This window comes from Bombus affinis, chromosome 16 (assembly GCF_024516045.1).
Source record: "Bombus affinis isolate iyBomAffi1 chromosome 16, iyBomAffi1.2, whole genome shotgun sequence".
Taxonomy (NCBI): Eukaryota; Metazoa; Arthropoda; class Insecta; order Hymenoptera; family Apidae; genus Bombus; species Bombus affinis.
In genome coordinates, this window is record NC_066359.1 from 3,160,103 (window position 1) to 3,170,094 (window position 9,992).

The 9,992-nt window shown below is 37.4% G+C and overlaps 1 protein-coding gene across 2 annotated transcripts; it reads left to right on the forward strand.

Moving 5' to 3' along the window:
• Positions 1 to 1,596: 1,596 nt before the first annotated feature.
• On the forward strand, positions 1,597 to 3,822 carry LOC126925382 (nuclear RNA export factor 1-like). Of its 2 annotated transcripts, none has more exons than XM_050740859.1 (2): positions 1,597 to 1,765; positions 1,856 to 3,822. In XM_050740859.1, exon 2 carries the CDS (start codon positions 1,955 to 1,957, stop codon positions 3,527 to 3,529), a length of 1,575 nt encoding a protein of 524 aa, XP_050596816.1. In that variant the 5' UTR covers positions 1,597 to 1,765; positions 1,856 to 1,954; the 3' UTR covers positions 3,530 to 3,822. The 2 variants fall into 2 exon arrangements, with proteins under 2 accessions (XP_050596816.1, XP_050596817.1); XM_050740860.1 differs by having other exon boundaries at positions 1,606 to 1,787.
• The last annotated feature ends 6,170 nt before the right edge of the window (positions 3,823 to 9,992 follow it).

Below are 9,992 nucleotides of genomic sequence, written 5' to 3' on the forward strand. Positions count from 1 at the left end.
TTCTATCGTTAATTATCAATTACACGGTGGAAGAAATTTACTATGAATCGGCACGTTCGATGTTAGAAAGATTTATAATAAAAATATGGAACTTCGTTATCGGTGTATATAGTCAAAATATTCGTATGATTTTCTTACGTGAACTTCAATTTGGAAAAAGCGCCACGAAGGTTTATGGAGAAAGTTAAAACTAGCATTTAAGAAAAGTTAAAGGCGTTTCCTACTCCACCTAAGTAATTTTCTACTACGCGAATTATTTTCAAGAGATTCGTAAATGGAGAAATTGTTCATCAACTCTGTTCTACGACTTTTTGAATTCTAAGATTGGACATTCCGGTTTCAAAATTTAATTTAAAATTGTACATTCATCGTTACTTCTTTTGTTCACTTAACCTTATGTAAATTCTTATATTAACCAAAATTGATTAATTTGATGAAATTGATTAATCACATAATATAAAATAAAATAATATAAAATAATATAAAAATTTACATATATAATACACATACATAATAATGAATGTACAATTTTAAATTCAATTTTCAAACCTGTCATTTGACCGAACCTGGTAAGGTTAGTGTTAACCATCTCGTAACATTATCCGTATCCGTGTTAATTACGAGGAGTGAAATCACCGGAGTTACAATTTATTCGTAATTTTGTAATTGGAGCGAAATTCTGTGAGAAGAAAAAGCTAACGCCCAGATACTTTTGAGCGGTAGTGTAACTAGCAGATCGTTGGACGCGGCGGATTTTTCGTTTTCGGTCTACGTGAAATGCGGAAGAGGATGCCCAAGGCGGCTTCGATGCACACTCACCACACGCTGACTCTGCCCCTCGGTCAAATCACCGGTCTCTCGATCTTCTATACCTCTATTTCAACGCTATTCATTGTTGTATTCGTGCGTGATTGGACGAGCTTCGCCGTGAAATAACACATTTAAAAGAGAAGCCGGACCACGCACCATTTCTAGAGCGGGTAATTCTCTCCCGATAACGTTACACGTTGCCCGGTAATGCATACGTGCTCGTCGACCAGCCATTAACATATCTGGTTACCCTTTCCTCGCGTGAAAATGCTTCGTGGTACCTGTTATTGGTTTTTCAACCTTTTTTCAGAATGATTTCATAAGGTACTTCGACGTCGAGATACTGATCTCTATCTGGATCCAATGTCGTGCACATCTTCACGTCCACGATTTCATAATTCGATTCTATATAGAGTCGGGTTTCAGAATATTTGTCAGGCATTTTTGACGTATGTTCATCGAGCAGAAACAATTATCCGAATTTCAATGGACCTTTTGTTCTCGCGATATCATGTTAACTCTGTAGAGAACACAGTTCTAAGTGTGCTCGAAAATTAAATGAACCGGAAATTTATGAGAAACGGCAGGTTTAACGGCAACTTATGGAAGTTTCTTACGTTCACAACGATATACAGAAATATTTATAGAAAGGTTTTGCAAAGTGTGGAAAATTTGTAAGGTTAATATGTAGTACGAAAATAACAGTTACGATATTTGACTGAAACAGTAGCAGGCATTTTAAACAGCTGAATTTATCGATAACCAGTAAGTGATCCTTTCTCAACTTCTTTCTTACTACTTCAGCCAGCAGATGTCGATGTACGTAACACCTACTATCAATGTACAATAATACAATATAAATTATCAACAATATTTAATAATATTAGTAATGAACATTTTTGAAACAAAAATAAATTTATCTTTTTTACCATGGATATCGCTGAAAAAGCGTAATGTAATTCGGATCTTTATTATGCGTACGATATAGTTTTGCATTGAAAAGTCTAACCTAACGATATAAAGAATAAAAATTTTTCCTTTTCAGGAACGTGTAATTTTCTTGGTATAAAATTAGAAGAATTTACAAAAACTTCATATGGATAAATATTTACTTAAAACATGTGGATGAATATGTAATAAAAAAATGCAACGAACAAGTTTGCCAATTGTGCCAATGCAACTGGATTCCTCCATTGCTATAAAAATAAGTATGGGAGGATCTATGTTCCAAGAAAGGACATTAATGGGTCGTTCAGATGTGTGGCACAAAGTTAAAATTCTGAAAGGAACTCAATACAGCAGAGAAAGCGTATTGAAAGCCATACTGAGTGCTATCGAACCAGCAGAATTGATCCCTGTTAAGTACCAAGCCAGTGGAGAAGATACCTTTTTTTTGGCACGTAATTGTGCTCATGCTCTGGACAAGCTATGCAAGACTAACTTAATAATCAAAAATCCAGATGGAGATCCACTGATCTTGATCGTAACTTTAGGATTTGCATCCATTCAAGATCTGAAATTCAATATTCAGCCATTGATCTTAACTGCTTTGACCAAGATGTACAATTCTAATAGAAAAACTTTAGACTTGTCAGAGTTTCATAAAGACTCTGAAATGTCTAACACCATATATTGTCCGTTATCTCAACAGAGAACTTTTTGTCATGTTTTAAAATTAACAAAGACTTCAATTGCCAAGGTAGAGCACCTGAATCTTCAGAAAAACGAACTGTTCAACCTGATTCCTATAGAAACTTCTGGTTTGACTTCTATAAAGTATCTGGATTTAAGGTACAATAACTTGATATCTATGGAAGCACTTACTCCTTTAAAAAATCTGTGTATACTGAAGTTATGGTTAGATGGAAATCCTCTCTGCGAAAATTACTCTAGTTCTAAACAGTACATAGACTCTGCTATGAAATACTGTCCCAATTTGTTTCAATTGGATGGAGTTTACATTAGAACATCTGGCCTACCATTCACCTATACTAATTACTTTAGAAATGAATCTAGGGAAGGGTTAGTCACCAAATTCGTCAACCACTTTTTCGCTCTGTACGATCAGAGGGATAGAACAGTTCTGAGAGGATTGTATTGCAAAAATGCATTTTATTCCATGAGCTTGGCGATTCCAGCAGCTGTAGCTCATAAACGGAACCTCGTTCAATTTACAGCAAGTAGAAATTTATTAAAAAATGTGGATTCAAATAAGAAACGGCAACAGCATCTTTATTACGGACAAGATAATATTCTAGTTAGTCTAAAGAGATTACCACGATCCTATCACGATAGAAATTCTTTTGTATTGGATATAATGTATGATGATGGCAAATGCTTAGCAATCTCAGTTTGCGGACTATTGAGGATCATTAGCACCACATCGCAAATTCTGTGGTTCAACAGAACGTTCATTATTCAAGCTGGTCCTGATCACGAATACAATATTATAAATGATCAGTACCTATTAGATTCTACTATACAAGAAATTCCACCAAATAATATAGAAGGAAGATTTCACGACGACATCGTACCATCGTGCTTTAGTGTAAGCGAGAAAAAAGAGTTAGTAGCCAAATTTGTAGACGCGACCAGGTTGAACACCGACTGGTGTCAGACTTATTTAGAAGAAGCTAAGTGGGACATAAGAAAAGCAATTTCGAATTTTATGAAGGACTATAAATCTTCCGCCGTTCCTAACGAAGCATTTCAAAAATAATATTGTTTGATATATAACAACGAAATTGTAAATATTATGAGGCAAAGTATAGGTAGGATTTTTATTTTTGCAATAAAGAGTATTTCCTTCTAATTCGTCATATTTTCTATTATATACAATAAATTTTAATAATTATTGTTTACTAATGCTCGCAATTATCTACATTCTCTCTCGTTAGTTTGAATCTGCGTTCAGTAGATGGCTCCACAATGTGAGTTGTGAATGATACAAACTACAAATGCATTAATAATTTCAAGAGAGATTTTATTTTCAATAAATCATTCTCAATTAAACACGCTATTTTTATTCCTACAGATATCCCTAAAACTTACATAACTCGAAGCACTTCCATTAATTAAAAAACGCCCACAAAAATAAGTCATACTGAAACCATCAATTATTCCCAGAGCTATAATGAGAAATGCAACGGCTTCGATAAAAACGAGATATCCTTGATAGAAAAGGACTTTTTCTTTCCCAAGTAGTTCTATGTTAGAATAAACCCAACACCATTATATCAATGAGTATGTCGTGATGTTACTCCTCTGGCATTTAGACAGAGGATGCTCACTGACTTCATCAAAAGGTTATACATTCAAGGATTACGCCGATTGCAGGAGACCCAGTGAATGAGTCAAAGAACTTTTATTCTCTTTCTTTTACCAAACTATTAATTGTTTATTCGATGGCTTATATAATAGTTATTTATTGCACGTTCGTCGGACGCTTGCTGATCATTAGAATGTCCTTTACAATGGCTAGCAGAAGTATCTGCACATTTGCCACAGAAATCTTTTATGTTAATATCACGCGTATTTTATAAAACAATTTGTAATTTCATTAACGCTGTAATGAGACTCTATTGCCATGATTACATTGGCAACAATCTAATCCAACCTAAAGATATATACATATAGAAGTTACAAGATATTTGCTGTTAACTTATATTTAGTAAAAAATTAATATACAGTACGAATAGTCATCTTAAGCGTGTAATTTAAAAATGATCTCACTGAATACTGAGATTTATTAGTATAATGGATGATTGGCTATTTAAATATTATTCTGATCTCCATAAAATATTATACTAGTATCGTCTTGCAACTTCTGTATACATTTCCAGAATCGTTAAAAATTTTTCCAATATTATTATGACAATTGGGTGTCATTACAACGAGCTAATGAAATTTAAAAATGTTTCGTATAACACACGTAATATGTTCATAAAATGTGTACGAATACTTACACGAGCCACTGTACGTTATAACTTAATCGGATGTTCGATTGCAAGATCCAAACGACGGAAAATTCAAATGCTATAGGTTTCAACTTTCAACGATCGATTATGAATCCTTGTGAAAACGTTTCTATGTCAACGCCGGTTAAAATGACAATCTACAGAACAAATCTACGAAGCAAATACAAGCGTGACTGAACTTTGTGCGTGACTTATAGATAGGTTAGAGGCTACTGTAAGATGTTCCTAGATTTAAAGGTTACCTTGACAGGGAGGATGTAACTCATGACCAACAGAATTTTATAATGTACTTTTTACTCAAGCAGTATTTCAGCTACCTATTCTTATTGTACGTAAAAGAAAATTAATTACATTTCAACATTTGAGATATTAGGCGGTATAACAACAGTGGAGAAAATAAATAGAAGTAACCCTGGCTTTCCTATCAGATTCACCGGGAAAATTGTGCAAAAGCGGAACAGGGACAGCCTAAACGAACGATCAGAGCCGGCGAAATAATCGTCCTCGCGTTTTCCTCCAGATCCTATCTCTCGGAGAGTGCTTTCCATTGCGCAACCAGGCTTCGTTTCCTGGTTCCATGGCAGGAAGATGCCACCAAGGAAAAAAATCCGCCTGACAATAACGCGTGTTACGCGATCGTACGTGTTAGTCGAGCAGCTCGCTTTACCAACAATTACGGGACCTGACGGCGCGCATACCTAGCGGTATAATAAAATGATCGTTGTGTGAAACTGCTGCCAGCCTCCCACGAGACTTTTGCCTGGTTGAAAAAGAAGTAACGGCTCCACCATTATTCCAGGGTATGCCCCCGGCCAATTACAACTTCCTTCGATCGACTTGTCTGCGCTGCTTGCCTGGCTCGTCTTCCTCAAGGTTCTTCGATACGAAAGTCTGGCTAAGAACCGCTGGACTGTGCGTGACACTGATCATCAATTTCGTAACGCTACACGGCACGCAGATCATCGATCAAATTCCGATAAGTCGGCGAGGACGGGCGCCTCTTCGTATCTTTCGTTGTCTATCGAGTGTAGACGAATCGTTATTTTGGGAAATAAATTTTCTACATCGCTCGAACGTTTGCATGGAAATTTCATTTTTTCTTTTTCTTTTTTTTTTTTTTTAGAATTAAGTTATCTACATCGTGCGAATCGATAGCGTGAAATTTGCATCGTAGATCCCTCACGATCGGAACTACTTAATTCAATAGGACTCGGAACCTCGCGCAAAGAGAACTATAGACGAAGAGAATCGAGGACAGCACGCGTGCCATTGTCTACGCATCATTCGACTTCACACTCTTTAGGGACAGGAACATCGCGAAAGTAGCCGATCCATTGAAGGAGGATTTTTCCTCGTAAGAGAGGAAAAAAAATCAGCCTGCGAAAGCGGCTGGAGTACGTGACAATGCCTTTAGGGGCACAAACTGTTTCTTAACATCGATAAGACTTCGGAGAAAGTCGAACCGTATTGGTCCCATGGAAATTCGTGTCTGAACAGGGAAGAGGATCGACGCTAGGAGGGAAAAACGAAACTGAAGGATCCAGCCGAGCGGGCAACGCATCCTTGTGCCAGATCCGAGGCTGCAACGACACATTCGTAGCACGAAACCGATGCTGCGATTTCGCGATTGCCACACGGAACGTGTCCGCGGTTCGTTTCTGTCGAAAACACGCGCTATCGTAAAATTCCATAGGATGGAAAATGAAAAAGAAAATCTAAAATACAGAGACGAGAGAGCCGATTTGCCAGACAGAAGCACTTCCAAGAGAACCGTAGGTAATTTCGTGAGATTTTCTGCGAAATGTGTAATTAAAATACAGCAAAGTTGCACCATTTCTCCCAGTAATGAATGAACGCTTCCTACGCTTCTCCCAATTAGCCTTCTGATCCGCTCTTTCTAATGAAACTCGCCTCCGATCACGCAACATCCCGCGCTTTCATCAATTTCCCTCCACTGTTTACGCTCTATTCCGTTCTAACATTTCCATACGGTTTTCATCTCGATCAGACTCGGTGAAACGTTTTGAACCAGACGTGCGTGATTATCTTGAACGACGATTTGCATAGGCACGAACCCCCGATTGGTGTCGTGCAAACACGAGATTAAAAAATCTACAACAAACTTCAATTAACATAATTTTACTTTTCTTAATCGAACGCGCGCTTTGTATCTTAAGCGATCAAGGCTATCAATGGTATCGAAGAACATGTAGAATATAAATTAAAATTCTATTCTATTCTACGAGAAACTTGAATCGAATCTAATGTGAGTCGTCGTCTGTTATATAATATTCGAATATCGATCGAGGGTTAAGGATATTTTTAGATATCGTTAGGTGCAAATCCGATATTTCTAGAGCATCGTTAGATCGAGAAATAATTACAGAGTCTTTCACTCGTCTTCTCGTAACTGTCCATGGACCCCTAGCGGAAATCTGTCACGAGAGTTGCGCGTTTGTCGTAGATTCTCCTACTTCGTCTACTGTCGCATCATTTTGCCCCGGATAGCCGATGGAAACGCGCGCTTACGCAACGGCTGAAAGGCTAATTTGACTAAAAAATGGCCCATTAAAGAGGTTGTAAACGCTTACTTTTCTTGTCGACTCGATATTACACGTTTGATCTTCCTAGTCTTCTAAATTCTACTTTCGAATCGCTCTTTCGGCGGAATTTTATTTTTATTTCAAAAATTTACGAACATCTCGACTTAATATATTTATCTGCTTTTACTTCGAAATGATGATCTAAAAATCACGCACATTATGGAAAAGTATTTCATAATAATTTATGTTACACGCGTACATAGAGTTTCGTAATATGAAGACAGTTGTACGAAAATTTATTGTTAGCCTACAGCGTTGTACAAAATGGAAATCCGATCCCTAAAGAACGTGTTAATATGTTACGCGTTGACAATCGTATCTTTAAATCTTTCAAAATTCTATAACAGTAAAAAGAACTGGCCTCGAGAGGATTACAGGAACACGAAGACTCTGGCCGTATTCAAAGAACGCTATCTTCGACACTCGATAAACGACGTCAACAATCTAGGTGGACTAAGGTTTGAAAAACAAAAGAAATGAATTTTGCAACTATGGTAACTCACGAAGGAATTCGAACACAGAAACGTGTTCATATTATGCACATCTTGAAATTGTATTACCGTAACGAGACACGGCTGTTATAATTATCACCACAGACATGATGAAAACTTGAAACAAATTTGAAATTGTATACAGAAGTCACAAGACATTTATTGGAAGCATTTGGCAAGGATCACCAAAGTATTTGTGCAAAGGATCAACTATTTGGTATATTAAAAAACCAGACAGACCCATGTTTAATCCATTAAGGAGCAGACAATAAATTATCACGCTATTACAAATATTCCAATTTACATTTTTACATTTTATAAACACGAAGAATCTAAGTGGGAGAAATAATGTAGAGAAAGGATATCCTTCTCATAGCCACGATACTAAGGAAGTAGAATTGAAAAGTGTTTGTAAAGAACACTGTAAGTGGCAAAATTAAAAACTTTTGACTTATTACTGAAAAATGTTCTACGTACTAATGAGAATACTGCGTAGCATAGAATTTAAGTGCAATTTCCATCCTTAAATAGCTGTTGCTTATTGATAGTTGTAAATGGTGTCAGAACGTCGCCTCTGTACAGAAAAGTATGAGTTTCATTTAGTCAATTGTTTGTTGGCTTTTGTCTATGCCATCTATCTAAATGAATGGAACATTTCCTCGGGTATTTTCTCCCGAGAAGCTTGTTTCTTCGCACTTGCAGTGTCTTCTACGAGCACACTTCGATCCTATGATATAAATTAACTGAGAAAGATTGCAAATTAAATGTTGCGTTATCGCAACGCTGGCCTCTGATGTATCAAAACCACTATTCCTATTGCATACTAACTTTTCATTAAATTTATGTTTGCAATAAACGTTTCATATAACTGACTTGTAATTTTTGTGTACATTTTCGGATTAGTTTCAAATTTCAAAAACTCATAGCGCATATGGTATATTCACAAAAGAAATCCTGCGATAGGAGTTTAAACATTATATTGTCCCAAAAGCTTCCTTTTACAAGGAAGTGATAGATGCACAAGATTTTTTTGTATCAATAAAACAAAATGGTTCATGTATAATTCAATAAAATAATATAAAACAAAAAATGTCGTGCATCTAACATTTCCTTATAAAGCTTTGCAGCAACAGAACAAAATGGATCGTACGTAATTCAATAAAATAATATAAAATGTCGTGCATCTATCATTTGCTTGTAAAACGAAAGTAAAACTTTTGGGACAGTCTAATATTTCCACGAGGCGCTGTACGTGGAAGAGGTCCAGGCAAACAGGAAGTTGGCGAGGTGATCATTTTTTCCATCCCAAAGTCAAGACTTCCCCACGAAGTTCACCAGCCAAGATCTTGCCTCGGAGGCGGAGGAATCCAGCCGCTCGTCTGGAAAGTCTCTCAGGACCGGCCGCTTGTATAACTTCCACGTTCCAGGCCGCGGAGGCTCCGCGTTTATGCAACTTTGCTCGGGGATTTGCGCACGCACGACACACCACCTTGTCCCCGTGTGTGTCCCGGTGAAAGTTACGCCGACCGACGGCGTAGAGCGCGACGACCCGCTGCCATTATCATATCGGAAGCTGGCCAGACTAAACGCCGTGCCCGTGGATCCTCCAAACGTACCGAACGAATCTCGTGGCGATTTCCAAGTGGAATCAGGTTCCATTAGTGGGAAATATCGATTGTTCTCTTCCTCGGAGAAAACAATATTGGGAAAGAAGACGACCGTTGTGCCAGCCGGCGTTCCCGATAAAAAGTGGAACACTTCCCATCGTTCGCTATTTGAAAATTGCTCGAAGCTCGCCAATAAGGTCGTCGTGTCATGGGAAAAATTTCTCTCGGAATATGATACACATGAAAATGTATCGCAATAAGCGTAACTCGAAATTTCTTCTTATTATTATTTGCTACTTATGGCCGCGTCAGCTACCGATTTATTACTGTTATTAACGACCATCATTTATCATCGTGCTACTCGCATACGCAAGCTTCTCATAATCTCAGGCACAGGGACCTTTGTTTTTCGTCAGCAAGAGACGCTATTAGCGTCTAACGATTCAGCGGATAGTCGCAGAGCGAGTTAGAAATTTCTTTAACCATTCGTAGGTGAACTTGGTC